The sequence below is a fragment of the Dama dama genome, chromosome 25 (assembly GCF_033118175.1).
Source record: "Dama dama isolate Ldn47 chromosome 25, ASM3311817v1, whole genome shotgun sequence".
Taxonomy (NCBI): Eukaryota; Metazoa; Chordata; class Mammalia; order Artiodactyla; family Cervidae; genus Dama; species Dama dama.
In genome coordinates, this window is record NC_083705.1 from 71,873,452 (window position 1) to 71,890,079 (window position 16,628).

At 51.7% G+C, this 16,628-nt stretch overlaps 1 protein-coding gene across 1 annotated transcript in view; it reads left to right on the top strand.

The window, feature by feature from the left end:
- NSUN2 (NOP2/Sun RNA methyltransferase 2) overlaps positions 1-15,070 on the top strand; it is a 33,393-nt gene extending 18,323 nt beyond the window's left edge. The window contains exons 9-19 of the mRNA XM_061129354.1: positions 1,237-1,367; positions 4,238-4,311; positions 4,942-5,072; positions 5,389-5,485; positions 8,504-8,688; positions 8,989-9,081; positions 9,814-9,949; positions 10,879-10,959; positions 11,197-11,335; positions 12,413-12,452; positions 14,135-15,070. Coding sequence (XP_060985337.1) covers positions 1,237-1,367; positions 4,238-4,311; positions 4,942-5,072; positions 5,389-5,485; positions 8,504-8,688; positions 8,989-9,081; positions 9,814-9,949; positions 10,879-10,959; positions 11,197-11,335; positions 12,413-12,452; positions 14,135-14,444 — 1,417 coding nt within the window. The 3' untranslated portion in view covers positions 14,445-15,070. The remainder of the gene's footprint in view (positions 1-1,236; positions 1,368-4,237; positions 4,312-4,941; positions 5,073-5,388; positions 5,486-8,503; positions 8,689-8,988; positions 9,082-9,813; positions 9,950-10,878; positions 10,960-11,196; positions 11,336-12,412; positions 12,453-14,134) is intronic.
- The last annotated feature ends 1,558 nt before the right edge of the window (positions 15,071-16,628 follow it).

A 16,628-nucleotide genomic window follows, 5' to 3' on the forward strand; every position in this document is an offset into this window, starting at 1 on the left:
TGATATAGTTAAGTAGTAAATTTAGATAATATAGGTTAGCATCAACACTGTTTACAGATACTTTGTTTTCAGTCATCAGAATAGTTAAGTATCAGAATTACAGAGATCATCTAAAATAATCATAGTCAACACTTAGAGTATACCATCTGCATACACATATACACACCGAGTGTAGGTTAAGTGTATTAACTGCATCGCATTGGACTTCCCTGGTGGCCCAGTGATTAAGAATCTGCCTGCCCACGCAGGGGATGTGGGTTTGATCGCTGGTCTGGGAAGATTCCACGTGCCTGTGTGCCACAGCTACTGGAGGCCTCATGTGTAGAGCCTGTGCTCTGCAACAGAGACCCAGTGCAGCCAAAAATAAAATGAAAATAAATGAGTGAATGCTGAGAATTCACTTTTAAATGAGGCGTGTCGTATATACTTAGAAGAGGAACATAAAATGGAGTTATGTTGAAAAAAAAATTTTTTTAATGGAGTTACATTAAAAATCCTGATATTCAGAAAGGTATTTCTCCTGTGAAGAGCCCCATGAAGAAAAGGAAAGTCTTTTAAAAGATTGGAGACACTATTTTTGTGAATGGCACATTCTGGTTTTATGGGTATCGGTTGCTTCCCCCCATGGGAGATGAAGATTTCTACAGGTACTTCCTGGTAGCTTCTGTCTCCTCAACTTCCCAGTTTTATTAATTTCATTGTCATTTTGAAAAGGGCAAGTTTTGTAATAATTCAGTTGGTTTCTCAAATTCTCTCCATAATTTGACCTCAGATATTGGGATGCCTTAAAAATAACGAAATTGTGCCATTTGCAGCAACATGGATGGACTTGGCGATGATCATACTAGGTGAGGTCAGCCAGGCAGGTAACATGCCCCATGATGCCACTCACATGTGGGATCTAAACAATACAGCGAACTCGTGACGTCACACACAGGCACAAATCAGGCTCGCAGATATAGGAGCAAACTGGCCGGTTACCAGTGGCAAGGGGAGGAGGGACAGTGCAGGGTTTGGGGATTCTTCTTTTTAATCAGCAGGGAGCACCTTAAACAGGTTTACACTAGCTTCGTTTAGAACCTTACAAGGTGTATATACGAGCGTTGTTCACTTTACAGAGTGTTTTGTTGTGCGTCTGTCATCAGCTGCACTAAACACCCGCTCCAGTAGGTGCCCGTGATGTGTGTGCCACATGGTGGTGCTTGGTCTCACGGTGACCTAATGTCCGGCCCTTAGTTTACAGCTGCGGATTGCAACGCGGGGAGCTGAGCAGCTAGTGGAGGGGGGCAGGATGGTGTACTCTACGTGTTCGCTGAACCCCATCGAGGATGAAGCCGTCATCGCGTCTCTACTGGAAAAGAGTGAAGGTAAGTGCGTGACGAATCTTTTAATAAGAAAATGTGTTTCAGAACCTTTATTGCTGTAGTGTGTTTTCCTTAGACTTTTTCTAATTTTGTTCATGGATATTAGCTTGTATGATTAGTCCATGAACCCTACAGTGAGGTGTGTGCATGCTTGCCAAGTTCTTCAGTCGTGTCTGACTCTTCTCAACCCCATGGACTGTAGCCTGTCAGGCTCCTCTCTCCGTGGGATTCTCCAGGCACGAGTACTGGTGTGGGTTGCCATGCCCTCCTCCAAGGGGTCTTCCCAGACGAGCCCACCTCTCTTAGGGCTCCTGCATTGACAGGCAGGTTCTTTGCCACGAGCGCCACTTGGGAATCCCCCAAATGAGGTAGCCCTGATTAAAGACATGCTTCTGTGATGAATTTGTCATTTTTCATGAGAAGTGAGTTTTGCCTGTTTTCTTTCTATAAGTTTGAAAGGTGGTATCAGATCCTTTACCACACCGTTGCATTTTTTAAAAGTTTTAATTGTAAAACACACGTAATTTGAAATAATGCAGCTCATTTAAAACGTGCAGTTCACTAGTGTAACTGCATTCACTCTGTTGTGTAGCTAGTCTCCTGAGCTCTTGATCTCACAAATGAACTTCTAGGCCCACTGGGCAGCTCCCCCGTGTCTCCCCGCCCCCGCCTTCCCCGCTGTACTTTCTGTCTCTGTGTTTGACTGCTCTAGGTGTCTCCTGAGTGGAATCATGCAGCACTTTTGTGTGTGTGACTGACTGGCTTATTTAGGATCATGTCCCCAAGGCTTATTCATGTTATATCATATACTCTCAGAATTTCCTTCGTTTTTAAGGCTAAAAATATTCATTGTCTGTTTAGACTGTGCTTTGTTCATCCATTGATCTGTCAATGGACGCCTGGGTTGCTTCTGCATTTTAGTTGCTGTGAATAATGCTGCTTTGAACATGGCTATACCAACGACTCTGGGAAAACCCTGCTCTCAGTTCTCTTGGGTGTATACACAAGTGAAATTGCTGCAGCCTGTGGTAATTCTGTTTATTTGTTGAGGGCCCACCATACTTTTTTCCATAGTAGCCGCACCATTTTACGTTTCTACCAAGAGTGTACAGGTTTGCCAGTTCCTCTGCATCTTCACCAGCACTTGCTGTTTTCTGCTTTTTTGATTATTAACCATCCTGATGGGAGTGAGGTCTTACCACACTGTTTTACACTGAGGAACCAGACAGATTGTCAGAACGTTTCATGTTTTCATGTCAAATATTTCTCCTTTTATGTTTTTGCTGAAATGTTAACCTTTTCCATCAAATTCTCCTTAAACCAAATAGTGGGAAATTTAAAACTAATTACATCTCCTGAATAGAACGCTACTTGCATATGAAGGAGGTTGAAATGTAGATCCTGAAACTGGTGTGCGTTTCCTGAGACGATGTCAACAACTGTCTCAGCTTCTGTTACATCTTCTCAGTAGCTGAAAGGCCTGTGCTGTGAGGTGAGCCCTCCTGTTCTCACCTTTGCGGTCCCTTCAGTTTGAATTTACTATGTCGTATTTTGTTTTGCTATACTTATCTAAGACTTGCTTTCTGTATCATGTTTTCCGTATGGAAAAGCTCCACATTTTTGGTGGTGCTCTATTTCAGAAGGCCTGTGAAGAGAAGGGCCATGGGTGATGTAATCTGATAGTAACCGAGAGTCCTGTTCGCTAAGTATTTTTTCACTGGGCAGGTGGGTTTTCTGTCTGTGTTTTGCTCTCACAGCTGTCTCTCTGCACGTGGTTGCTCCAGACCACATCATGAGTGTCTCATTTCCGTGCTCCGTCAGAGGCACGTGTGTAGACGTGGCTTCATCAGACAGTGACTCTTGCCGGGTCTTGTGTCCGCATTTGCTGGGGATTTTAACTGCAGGAGTGGGGTCCCTACCTGAATGTTCTCAGACCCAGCAGGGGGAAAGGTAAGCATTCAGTCTGTGCTTGCTGGGCCCCCGCCAGCAGCTTCTGACCCAGATGCTAGCAGAGAGTCACCGCTGAGCCCAGGCAGTGTTGGATTGAGAAAACCAGTTTCCATGTTTGTGCTGTTACCCGGTGTTCGCTTTTAGAAGCCGGAGTATTCGGATGGACCGTGGAGGCCAGCGTGATGCTTTTGGCGAAGGTTTCTCACTGTTGGACCTCCACCTCGGGGATTGCATTTTGCTGAGCTTCCATGGAGCTCTGTTGGATTTTCCTTCTCGTGAAGCTGTCCATGGATCTGTCCATGGTTTGTGTTGGGTAGTTCATCTGAGAGGTTTCCTGTAGTGGCCCCAGAGTGCAGCTTCTTGTAATGGTGCTCTTGTGAACAGTGCTTCAGAAGGGGGCTGTCGTCCTGATGGCCTTTTTAGAAAACTAACTTGGGCCTGAAGCTGAATGTTTAAAAATGTCCACAGTTTTTCGTGTTGCTTTTTGGATCTGGTGTGTTTGTTAGAGACAAAGGCATGCAGACGCAGATCATCTCCTTGGTGTGACTGGAGACCAGGAGCCGGCCGAGCACGGGGTCCAGCCCTGCGTGTGTTCTAGGCCGCCTGCCGCGCCGTGTCTCGGGCACAGCGTGGCCTCTGCGGCTGCTTCCTGCAGCTCTCCTGTGCTGTCCTTTGCCCACGTGGCGGCACTTGCTCTAAGTGTGCAGTTCCGTGGTCTTGAGTGACTCTTGATATTACGCTGTGGAGAAGAGCTCATTTACGGTCAATCCCTGACCTATCCCAGAAGTCTCTAATCTGCTCTGTCTGGGTGGGTCTGCCCTCCCGGGACAATCTCTGTAAACAGGATCTCACAGTATGCGATCTTTTACAGTTGTTTCCTTTCCCTGGGGTAACGGAGTTTTTGTTTTGCTGCTGACCTGCAGGTGCGTTGGAGCTCGCTGACGTGTCCTCAGAGCTGCCGGGACTGAAGTGGGTGCCTGGGCTCTCGCAGTGGAAGGTAAGTCTCCCGCCAGGACTCTGGCTCAAAAGGGCGGGTCAACTCACTAGGCCTCTCTAGTCATGAGAATTTTAAAGCATCCACACTAGGGTAACTTGAATAAATGGTTCATTTGATTATGCAACTTAGAATCAGTTTCAGAATTATGTTTAATGACAAATGGTATGATTATACAAATATTTTTGGCAATGGAAGTTTTCCTGCCTTTATTTTGCAATTACAAGTCAGCTTTGTTTATTCTCATCCCTGTAAGTATAGCTTTGCTTTTTTCCCTTTTAACTGGCTGGGGTTCCAAGCCTTGTTTCCAGTATGAAGCAATTCACTCCTCAGTTTTAGCCCAGGAACATTCTGAGGCTTGTATTATAAAAGAAAGAAAGAGAGAGAGAAAGAGGAGAAAGAAAGAAAAGAAAAAAAAACCCGCTTGGAAAGTGAAAATGCTGCCTGATAGAATGATTGTCCTGGTTCATGAAATAAAAGAGATGGTCTCATTTCTTTCCTTGCAAACCGTCCTCCTCTCTTTGGGGAGAATGAGAAGCGCGATCTCTTGAGAGCTTCCTTACCCCCTCCTCTGACTTTTCCCTGCTCTCAGATGGGCTGGTTATTCAGAGTCCCAACCCTCTGGCCCTATAGGTGATGACGAAAGATGGGCAGTGGTTCGCATCCTGGGACGATGTCCCCCACAACAGACACACCCAGATCCGGCCGACCATGTTTCCCCCGAAGGACCCCGAGAAGCTGCAGGCCATGCACCTGGAGCGGTGGTGAGTTTCCGAGATGCGTCTCGGGCATTTCCTGTATGGGCCATGCTGTGCCCTTGGCTGAACTCTTGGACATAAACTTTTCAGCAAGTAAGGTTTTCAGTGCCTCTTAGCTGCTGGCAGCAAGCGTTTGTATTGTAAACTAAAAAAGCAAACTGGTTTGAAAATGGTGATATTTTGGACATTGTGTTATTAAGTCTTTGCAGATTACATATTGACCATTCTCTCAGGGTTGTGTGAGTGTTTACAGCAACAGATTATATATTTTGGATCAGTTAAAAAGGGTAAATTGTGTATGTGTGTGTGTGTTTTTTTTCAGTCTTAGAATATTACCACATCATCAGAACACTGGAGGGTTCTTTGTGGCGGTGTTGGTGAAGAAGTCTTCAATGCCGTGGAATAAACGTCCCCCAAAGGTAAACGTCTTCCAGAACAGCAGAGCGTGCTGTGTGGTCTTTCCGTGCAGCTGAGGCAGAAGCTGACCGCAGAGCGTGTTTGAAGGGTGGAGGGCAGTGGGGTGTTCTTGTGTGTGTGGTGGTGATGGTGTCGTTAAATTTTTGAGTATTCCAAAAAGTAGTAATTTCTTAAAACCTTAACTAAGGTCGCTCAGTTGTGTCTGACTCTTTGTGACCCCATGGACTGTACCATCCATGAAATACTCCAGGCCAAAATACTGGAGTGGGTGGCCTTTCCCTTCTCTGGGGGATCTTCCCAACTCAGGGATGGAACCCGGGTCTCTCCCACATTGCAGGCGAATTCTTTACCAGCTGAGCCACCTTATAAGGGAAGTGGAAAAGGCGGAGTTTGGGAATTGCATGGGGCTATGGTCCTTAGGGTAGACACGGACTGCAGAGTCGGACGCGACTGAGCAACTTAACACACACATTCTTTCTGCATCTTCAACCCACTTCTTTAATAAGACTTGAAAAGGTGTGAAGACCACTCTGTGACTCAGTCAGAACCCCTCTGGTGGCGTCGGTGCTCTGCGTTCCGGTGGATGGTTTTCAGCTAGGACAACTCTGCCAGTTGCAGGCCAGCAGCCTTCCCCTTGGCCGTGGAGGGCAATGCCAGGCTGTCCAGGCCTGGCTCAGGTGGATGTGGACAGGGCTGACCCGTCATAACAAACATCAGCCGACCCCGGGGTTGTGTAAGGGAGGCCGTGAGGCAGAGCGGTGGGGAGACGGCGGCTGCTGCTTTTTTTTTGTTTTTGTTTTTAATAATTTATTTATTTATTTTTGGCTGTGCTGAGCGTCATTTTCTCTGCGAGGGCTTTTCTCTAGTCACGGTTTGGGGGCTTCTCGTTGCTGTGGGTTCTCTTGTCGAGGAGCACAGGCTCCAGGAAGTACATGTGGGCTTGTGAGCTGTGGCTCCCGGGCTCCGGAGCGCAGGCTCAGTAATCGTGGCCCGCGGGCTTAGTTGCTCAGAGACCTGTGGGATCTCCCCGAAGCAGGGATCAGTTTCATGTCCCCGGCACCGACAGATGGATTCTTTACCCCCCAAGCCACCAGGGAAGCCCGAGGCCAGCCTCTGAGTCTTGACTCAGGATTGGGGTGTGAAGCGCGGTCCTCCCCTTTGTCAGTGTGCGGTGGGACTTGATAGCTTGTCCATCAGCCTGCCTCCCGTTGCCGTGGACCGGGGCCTGGAGTCACTGTCTGCGGGGCTCTAATTCCTTCCGGTCCATGCGGGAAAATGAGGACCGATGGTGCTTATAGCTTTTGGAGAAGCCGAAGCCACCATTCTCTAGGGTACGGCTCATCCAGGCCAATGCCTGCAGGTACAGCCTCACAGGGAGGCGACGCGGCGCTTCGAGCGGTCATCCTGGGGCTTGTGAGGCTGAAGAGGTTCCCCTGGAAACCGGTTCCTGCCTCTCGCAGCCCCTCACCCCCATCAGGAGAGGAGGCACAGAGCTCAGAGCTGTGCTCTCAACATCTGAACGCCGACCTCATCTGCAACTGAAATCGTCTTACAGCCATTGCCATACATTACATGTGATTTTCATGCAGTCACAATGTTATTAATGAAGTAGTTTTTAAATCTCAGAATGAAAGCATACAAACTCTGAATTTTGCACTATGAGATCCATCTTACTTTGCACTGGTCACGTTTGATGGTCAGAGCACACGTGAGCCCACCTAGCGTGGCGCTGCTGGGGCCACGTGGTGAGACTCGGGGCCTCTGTCTTCAGGGCGCTGTTGTCCCGTTGAAGCGATGCCGAGTGTGAACACTTCCGGGGCTGGGGCCGGGGAGAGGCGTGCAGACAGAGTGCTGTTGCTGTCATTGTGAGGGGGTGGGACCAGATCTCAGCATCGCGCGGGACAGAGGAGCTTCCTAGGCCGAGGGGCGCGGGTGCAGGGCTCTGAAACAGGCCGTTTCCCGAAGTGCAGACGTGGGGGGCGGGGGTAGAAAGGACACATAGCCTTGCTAACCTTCACAGAGGATTTGGGGGTTTGTTCTTTGTTTGCCTTTTCCTTTTACAATTAAACCACGTTTTCTGGGAGGCAGTGTTGCACAGCGTTACAGAACCTTACCAGCCTGTCCACTTAATAGCTTTGTGAACTTGACGGACGTGTTGAACTTTCGTGTACATGACCTAATTTGTAAACTCATTTCACAAGGGTTGGGAAATACTACTTTTACCGGTCTGGTGACTTGTTAGCAAGGACATGTGGCTGTAAAGAACTTCACCAAGTGGAAGTGTAATGGACACAGACCAGCCTGTTGGCTCAGGGGTGTGCCATGGCGATTCTGTATATAAATGCCTGGTTGTGGTGTGTCTTTTTCCCAAGGTGAGAACTTTCAAGGTCTCTCATAGCAGGTTTGAAATACACAAGCAGTGTTACCTGTAGTCCCTGTGATGTGTGTCACGCCATAGTTTATTGTCTAAGATCTTATATAAGGTATACATAAAAAGTTAACGGCAGTAAGACACTGTGCTCATTTTTAAAGCCAAATTTATCTATAGTTGTCCCAGATCAGAAGTCAGCTAGTCTTTCGACAAGTAGTCCCTCTGTCACGGGAGGTACGCTTCATCTTTCTTCAGTTGATCCCTGGGCCCTGGAGCATTTCCACTCTCCTCTCTTCGTGTCCTTGTCTTTCTTCGAGGCCCCATGTAGCATGTCTGGAAGTGTGTGACCCACCACACAGAGCAGATGCCTGGCAGAATTTCTGGGTGAAGACAGGCCAGTGCTACTAGCCTCCGCTAAGAAACAGGAAGTTAAAACTAGAATCTGTGCCCGTGAATTCTGCTTATAATAGCAGATAGACTTAAAATGCTTACTTTTTTTAAAGAATCCTGTTGTCTGTCTTTTGCATGTGAGCTGCTGTATTCATTTGGGCAGGTTGTGTGTCCCCGGAATCGTCCCTTCCTGTGTCAGGACAGAGGCAGTTGCTGTCTGGGTGTTAACAAGCGTGTTAATGAGTGTGTTCCTGTCCAGCTGCAGGGTGAGCCGGCGGTGCCACAGGCCTCCGTCCCCCTGAACCCCGTGGAGCCTCCGGTGGGCAGCACCTCTGACCCTTCGGAGCTGGAGAGCAAGCTGGCGCCTGGAATCAGCGACACAGAAGCAATGGAGAGAGCAGAGAACGTGGAGAACAGTGGGAGTAAGAAGGATGGCGTGTGCGGGTGAGGACCACTGTGTCTTGGCCCTCACGCTCCAGCATCTGCCTGGCCCTCGGAGGTTCAGCAGGCCCCAGCCCGTCCAGGTGGTGGCTTCGCAGGGGCAAGCAGGTCCTGGCTGTGTGGGCCCTGGGGCTGATGACCCCGCAGGATGGATGCCTTGGACCATCCTCCACAAGGAAGAGACATGTGTCCCTGCATAGCCAGGCTGCCCCGGGCGGGGCGGGGCTGCGGGGAGGAGGAGTGGGCTGGTGGGACTACTGCGACCCCTCGCTGATGGATCCTCTCATTCCCTCCTCTCCTCAGCCCTCCTCCATCTAAGAAAATGAAGCTGTTTGGATTTAAGGAAGATCCATTTGTGTTTATTCCCGAAGACGACCCGCTGTTTCCACCTATCCAGTAAGGATTCATTCGGCCTGTTAAATTCCTCATTTATGTTTACCATGGGGTTAAATGCACACGTGGTCATGTGTAACTGTAATTGTTCGTTTAGCTCCTTTTTAACTGCCTGTTAGAGCTGGGTGAAGCTTTAGAGGGTCTTTCCCATACCCTTCAGTTTAAGGTGAGCAGTAATCAGAGCATGTCGGAGCCTGGAAGGCAGAGATAATGGAGATGGAGACTTTGGACTGCGGGTCCAGGTGGGAAGCCCTTGGTGGGGGTCCATGGCTGGGACGCCGCCCCGCCTTGCTGCTCGTTAGGGAGGGTGGGTCTGGTGGGGTTTCCAGCTCGATCACAGGGGAAGTGTGCTCGGGATACCAGTTGGGTTCCCCTCTTCCTTGTCGGTTAAGTTTAGTGTCTGTGAACCAGAGTGCTCACATATGCTGTCCTGTAGATGACTGGTGTTTTGCCTGTGTTTGTGAAAACCCCTCCTAAAACGTCTGTGAAGAGGGGGATGTTCTCAGGTGTGTTGTTGGAATTCAGGGGAGATGTTGTGCCTGTGAACGCAGGTCCTGGATCCAGGAGGTGCAGGCCAAGCAGGGGACGTTAGGATTAGATGGTGGGTGTCCAGGGTGGAGCCCCTGTCCCTGAACCATGCGAGTGTGAGAACTTAGACCATGGAGGGGGGCGGGACCACACGGCAGGCATCACGTTTGAGCTGAACCCTCGTAACCAGTTGTGTCCCCTTCACAGGAAGTTTTATGCTTTGGATCCCTCGTTCCCAAAGACGAATCTGTTAACTCGCACCACGGAAGGGAAGAAGAGGCAGCTCTACATGGTGTCCAAGGAGCTAAGGAACGTGCTGCTGAACAACAGCGAGAGGATGAAGGTGGGGTCCTGGCCCCGGAGGGCTGTCCTTTCTCACTGCTCGCATTCCGTCGGAGGGGCCGGGGCCCAGCCGCCCGCCCGGGGGTGTCAGAGCTGCCAGTGGGCGCAGGCCGCCCTGCTGCGTCCTCCCCGCTGTCTGTGTCGTGGGGCGCGGGGCCTGCCTGCTGCTCTGTGGGCGCTTGGTTTTGTTTGTCCTTAACGTCAGCCTTCAGGTTTTCCCACTTTAGGGCCTGCGTTTTGCTTGCTTTCCTGTGTTCCCAGCTCATTTCCCTCTCACCTGTTTGTTTCACACGGCCTACCTCCATGTGGTCTGGAGGTCCTGGGGGTTATGTGTTCTCAGGACAGGACTCGGACACTGTCCTCTCCCGCGTGCCCACCGTGGTTTCCAGGGTGATGGCAGCCTTGCTCCTGATGGCCCATGGACCGCGCACTGGTATCTCTTGTGTTCCCAGAGTTTCCTGGTTTTATTGTCTATTGTGCTAATTATTGGGCTTCCCTGGTGGCTCAGTGGTAAAGAACCCACCTGCCAATGCAGAAGACATGGGTTCGATCCCTGGGTCAGAAAGATGCCCTGGAGAAGGAGGGAATGGCAACCCACTCCAGTATTCTTGACTGGGAAATCATGGACAGAGGAGCCTGATGGGCTACAGTCCATGGGGTCACAAAGAGTCAGACACAACTTAGCAGCTGAGCGCACACACGCATGTGCTGAGTGTTAGTATAAGCCACGTAAAGCAAGACCACTTGAGGGTTTCAGTCAGGCTGAGAGAGTGTTTCAGTCCGAGTAGCGTCCCGGCCACTTCTTTTTCCTTCTTTGAGCAGCTGCTGACAGCTTTGTCTCCTTGTGGTGCTGACAGAAGGGAGTATTTTCATTGATTTTCCTGACTTTAGCTTTCGTGTGTTTGTTTCATCTGGCATTTTCCATCACAGGTCATTAACACCGGGATTAAAGTCTGGTGTCGAAATAACAGCGGTGAAGAGTTCGATTGTGCTTTCCGGTTGGCACAGGAGGTGAGGGCGCGGACGGGTGTTTCTGAGCCGGCCTGGTGGGCGGGTGAGGACCCCTTCGAGCAGGGCTGCCCGCCTCCAGCGGGAGCACTCGAGGTCTCTGAGCTCTCTCGGCCTGGGGGTATGACCGCCTGTGTGACCGGGGTCCCCCCACCCCCGGGTAGGGGCCGTGGTGAGGGCTGGACCCTGGGCACCGCCTCACACTGGTCGTCACGGTGACCTCTCTCTGTATGCCCACAGGGAATATACACGTTGTATCCGTTTATTAACTCAAGAATCATCACCGTATCGCTAGAAGACATCCAAGTTCTGTTAACGCAGGAAAACCCGTTCTTTAGGAAGCTCAGCAGCGAGGCCTACAGCCAGGTCAAGGACATGGGTAAGCGGCCTGACGCGGAGACGCAGCTCGTCCTCACCGGGGGCGGCTCGGTGCTCCCCCTGCCGGGTTCTCGCCTTCGTGTCCGCGCGCCGATGCTCGCTCCTCATGGTGTGCGGAGGGATCTGCGGGCCGGAAGCGGCAGTGCCGGATGGGCGGGGCGTGCCCGGGCCGCTCCCCTCCCCGGCGCGCCTGTGCGGCTGTGGGGCCCTGCCGGCCGCCGGGGCGGGGGTCTGTCCGCGGGGAAGCGGAGGGCAGTGCCCGCGCTCAGAGGCCCGGGAGGGTGGCCCGCGCAGACGCACTCCGTTTGGCCTCTTGGCCAGCCCCCCGCGCTGCAGGGCGCGTCCTTGCCTGAGGCTTCCGCCGCTCCACGGACGGGCTCAGCCGGGCTTTCCCGTCTCTTAACCTTCCACCCCACATCCCTCTAGTGAGGTTTCAACCTCAGAATGAAAATACGGCCGCCGGGAGTTCTAATTGTGGTTGCTTTCCGTTCTCGGCTCCTCCTTTATCACTGTACCCGCCTTTCTGGCTCGGTTTGAGGGAAACGGTGCAGATGAGCTACTAAAGTCCGGCAGGCGCGAGGCTGAGGCCCCGGCGCCGCCGGCCGGCCCGTCCCCTCACCGTCTCCTCAGGCAGAACCGCGTTCACGCGGCGGGTTACCGTCGAGGGTAAGGGAACTGCTTGGACTCGGTTTTGCTTTGTCTTTTTCTTTTAATCATGCCTTTAGATGATTGCAGTATGATTTTGACAGTTTTTATAAGTTTGACGCTGTTTCTGGGAGTTGGACCAATTATCTCTTTAATCTTGTGTTTTGAGAATTAAGCAGTGGTTAATCCCCACCCCCTGCGCCCGAGAGCGCCTTGCGGAGCCGCTGAATCGCTGAGCGCTGACTCACGCGCCTCCACGGCCCCACTCGGTGCCTGGCGTGGGGCGGCCTGGTGGGCTTAGAAGGAAAGGCCTCTGGCCTCCTCCGAGACCCCTGAGACCTGGAGTCTAGGCTCTCCTCCGGGCCCGCAAACGAGGGCAGCAGAGGCGTCCAGGCCGGGAGGGCTCAGCCAGCGGTGTCTGTTTCTTTTCCAGCCAAGGGCAGCGTCGTCCTGAAGTACCAGCCGGACCCCACGTAAGTGAGACGCTCCAGCCTCCGGGCCTCCGCGTTCTCGGGGGGCGGGGGGTCGTGCCTTAGAAGCCTTTCAGGATGCTCCCCTCAGACGGTACCACGGCGCTTTCAGAACTGCAGTGTCCCCGGGTGTCACCGTGAAGATCCTCTTTATGAAACATGTATGTGTGTGTTCAGAGGATAAAGCGCAGGGTCAGTACGAAGACAGGGCCGTTAAGATAGGCTGCGTTCTCGCGCGCCTGCCGGCTGTGTCCGGCGGCCTTGCCCTGCCCGTGGGGGCGGCCCTGACAGCTTCCGTGGTCCCCGGGACCCCCGCTCGGTGACGCCTCTCAGGAGGGGCTGGTTCAGGGTGGGCCGCAGTTGCCGGAAACGGGACAGAGCGCTTGAGTGCCGCCCCGGCCCTCAGGGGAGGGCGGGGTGTGTCAGCCTCTGCACCCCAGATGGTCCCCACTCAACAGCTGCCTCTGACAAACAAAATGCCGCCTCCTGAGGAGGAGAGAGAACAGGGCCTGGGCTGGAGGGCGGTTTGGGCAGCTTCTCCCGAGGTGGGCCTTGGCCTGAGTCTGGGTGGTAGGAAGGAAGCTAGGAGCTCAGACTCTCAGGCGGGGTCTGCACCGCCAGGGGTTGGGGGGGGATAGGTCAGTTTTAAGATACTGGTACTTAGGCGGCTCACAGAGAGTTTAAAACAGGCAGTTTTAAGATGTGAGTTCCATGTTCCACATAGGCTGGTTTCTACCAGTTGAAGTACACAGGTGACAGAAGCTTCAGGAATTAGTTTTTTTTTCTAAGGAAGAAAATGGGAGTATGGGAATTGTCTTAGGTTTTTCTCTCATTGTTTTTTTAATCATCTAATTGTCCTAGAAAAATGGGAAGGTCCTATAGATTTCTCTCTTTCTCAGTGGTTTTTCTTGCTGGTTCAGGCCTTTCTCATCTTTTTTTTTTTTTAATTACTTAAACCCTTGTTTGGTCCTTGCTCAGCCTGCATCACTGATGCCTGGCACCAGTGGGCCTGGGACACGTGTTTACTTAAGGAGGTCTTTAGGAGCTCAGAAACTAGACCAGAGTCTCCTGCGAAAGGAGCGAAACAACAGTGCGTGTGGCCCACAGTGACACGCACAGCGCTGGGTAAGGGGCACGCGAGTGGCACAGACTGTCAGCGCCCTCCTCGTTAGGACGGGGCCGCATGGGGCTGTGTTGTCCGGGGTGGGGACCCAGACCGGGTTGTCGTGAGCCTCGAGTGTGGGGAGGGCGGGTGGCCCTGGCCCCCGACCCTCTGTTCCTGCCGCCCCAGCTCCGGGCCACATCACCCGGCCTCTGGGGGCCTCTGTTTGCTCAAGTGTCCGGATGGGCCGTGAGGAGGGTGCCCTGAGGGACAGGGCCGCGTGCCTGTCGGTCAGTGGGGAGGGAGGCATAGGACAGGCCTTCAGACTTGAGAGGGCGCACGTGTCTGCAGATGCTCACACTTAGAGTGCTGGACATGTGCAGACCTGGGGGCTCACCTGCGTGAGTCTGTAGGGGGGACACTGGCCGGCCTGAGCGCCTTGGCAGTATTCGAGGCGGGAGGAGGGACGCCCGTAGGACGGCAGACCAGCTTGGGGGTGGCCGTGGGTGTGGTCGTCTGCGCTGGCCACTGAGGCTGCCGTGAGCAGACAAGGACCGCTAACCCGGAGCCGCTCTGTGCGCAGGAAGCCAGACGCGCTGCAGTGCCCCATCGTGCTGTGCGGCTGGCGGGGCAAGGCCTCCGTGCGAACTTTCGTGCCCAGGAACGAGAGGCTGCACTACCTGCGCATGATGGGGCTGGAAGTGCCGGCGGGAAAGAAGCGAGAGAGTGCCGGTGGGGCGCCTGGGGCCGGCGCGGCCAGCCCCGCGGAGCCGGAAGACGGGGTGGATGCGGCCAGCCCCGCGGAGCCGGAAGACGGGGCCGGTGCTGAGCAAGAGGCCGGCCTGGACACCGCCTCGGGTGGGGACCTGGCGGGCGCTGGCCTGCCCCGGTGAGCCGCGGGGGCCCCGCCAGGGTCGCCCCAAAGACCAGATCTGGGACGTGCCTATGAAGACGCAGCTGACAGGAGGCCTGGTCTCCGGATGATCCCAGGACTCCCTTCACGTGGAGCTGACAGTAACTTGTTAGTAACTGCTCACTTACTTTGTTTCTTCAGCAAAGTTGATCCGCTGTGCCTGTTGCCGGTAACAGACTTGGATCATTAGAAGTCTTACTTTGCCACGAAATGTGACTGCCTTGGCAGGAAGCTTCAGGTCCCCTTTGTTATGCCTGTATTGGTCTTAAGGCCCAGAACCTCTTTTTAAGTGTTATTTATAGAGAGACTCTGTCACTACTTCCAGATCATTGGAAGACTATACTGTCAGCTTTAATAATTGTATTGAGTTGCACATGAGTGTGACATTAGTATGTGGTGGGGTTAACATCTGAGGTGTCAGATGACTTCTGTGCCTTTGTAATAAAGGGTAAAACAAACTTTATCTCACAGTAAGAGTTTATTGTGAGTTTGTGATACTAGTTATGAAGGTTTCGTGTGCTTTTATTGGAATGCTCTGCAATTAAATAATTTTTAAATGGGGTTTGGGATCCTTGGAAAGCTTAAATAAAGAATTATTAATGAAAAGGGTATGTGTGTGACTCAAGTTGTACTCCACTTCCTGAGGTAGAAGGAACAGACTTATTTTGGGGTAAATGGAAGTATTGGGATTAAAAGCTTCTTAGCTGGCGAAGGAAATGTTACTGTGAAGACGTGAGGTCAAAGTCACTCGGTTGTGACTACAGCCAGCCAGGCTCCCCCGTCCATGGGGTTCTCCAGGCAAGAACACTGGAGTGGGTGGCCATTCCGTTCTGCAGTGGATCTTCCCGACCCAGGGATCTAACCCATGTTTCTTGCGTTGCAGGCAGATTCTTTACCATCTGAGCCGCTGGGGAAGTCCAGCTCTTTCATGAAGTCTAAGGTTGGGCCTGAGAGCAATTGAGAGGACTTGCCTTTGGGTTCACCTTTCATCCTCTAGAGGGTGGTGTTGATGCTGCAGCCACAGTGAGTCTGGCTTGGCTGAAAAGGGCCCCTTAGCAACCTGGGGACTGACTGCCCTGCTGGCCTGCTCCCTGGGGCACTGCACTCACCCAGCAGGTGCTTCGTGGCCTTTTCAATTAATCCATTAACTCAGTCCCTGCCGGGTGCCAGGTGGGGCTTTGGGTGCTGGGGGTGCCGCTTTTCAAGGCGATCAATTTTAAAAAGATTATGATACAGTGAACTTTAATGTCCCCTCACGACTTTCACAGATAAGGACTGTTTTTCTCTTTAAAAAAATAACCTCAATAAATTGACTCCCAAAACAGTAACAATTCCTTAATGTGAGATACCTTACATGAAAATTCTATGCACTGAAAACTGTTAAGATGTGGATGAGAGAAACTGAAGACACAAATAAATGGAAAGATAATCCATGCTTATGGGTTGGAAGGATTAATGTTAAAAATGTCCATACTGCCCAAGGTGATATTACTTTCCTAGTTAAGTTTTACTGAGGTTAAAGCTGTCTGCACATATCTTCCCTTAACTTGATAGACATTTTGTAGGGCAACACTTGAAGACCATGTACCTCTGTTACCAAAGTTTAACTACTCTTGGTAGTTTTTCCTGAACCAGTTTTTTACCATCAGTTCAGTTCAGTTGCTCAGTCATGTCTGACTCTTTGCAACCCCATGGACTGCAGCACACCAGGCCTCCCTGTCCATCACCAACTCCCAGAGTTTACTCAAACTCATGTCCATTAAGTTGGTGATGCCATTCAACCATCTCATCCCCTGTTGTCCCCTTGTCCTCCCGCTTTCAGTCTTTCCCGGCATCAGGGTCTTTTCCAATGAGTCAGTTCTTTACATCAGGTGGCCAAAGTGTTGGCGCTTCAGCTTCAGCATCAGTCCTTCCAATGAATATTCAGGACTGATTTCCTTTAGGATGGACTGGTTGGATCTCCTTGCAGTCCAAGGGACTCTCAAGAGTCTTCTCCAACACCACAGTTCAAAAGCATCAATTCTTCGGCAGTCAGCTTTCTCTATAGTCCAACTCACATCCATACATGACTACTGAAAAAACCATAGCTTGGGCTAGAGCTGCAAAATGATAGTTTTCCAATTTTATCACTTGTCTACACTTAGTTTGCATTCTACATTAAACA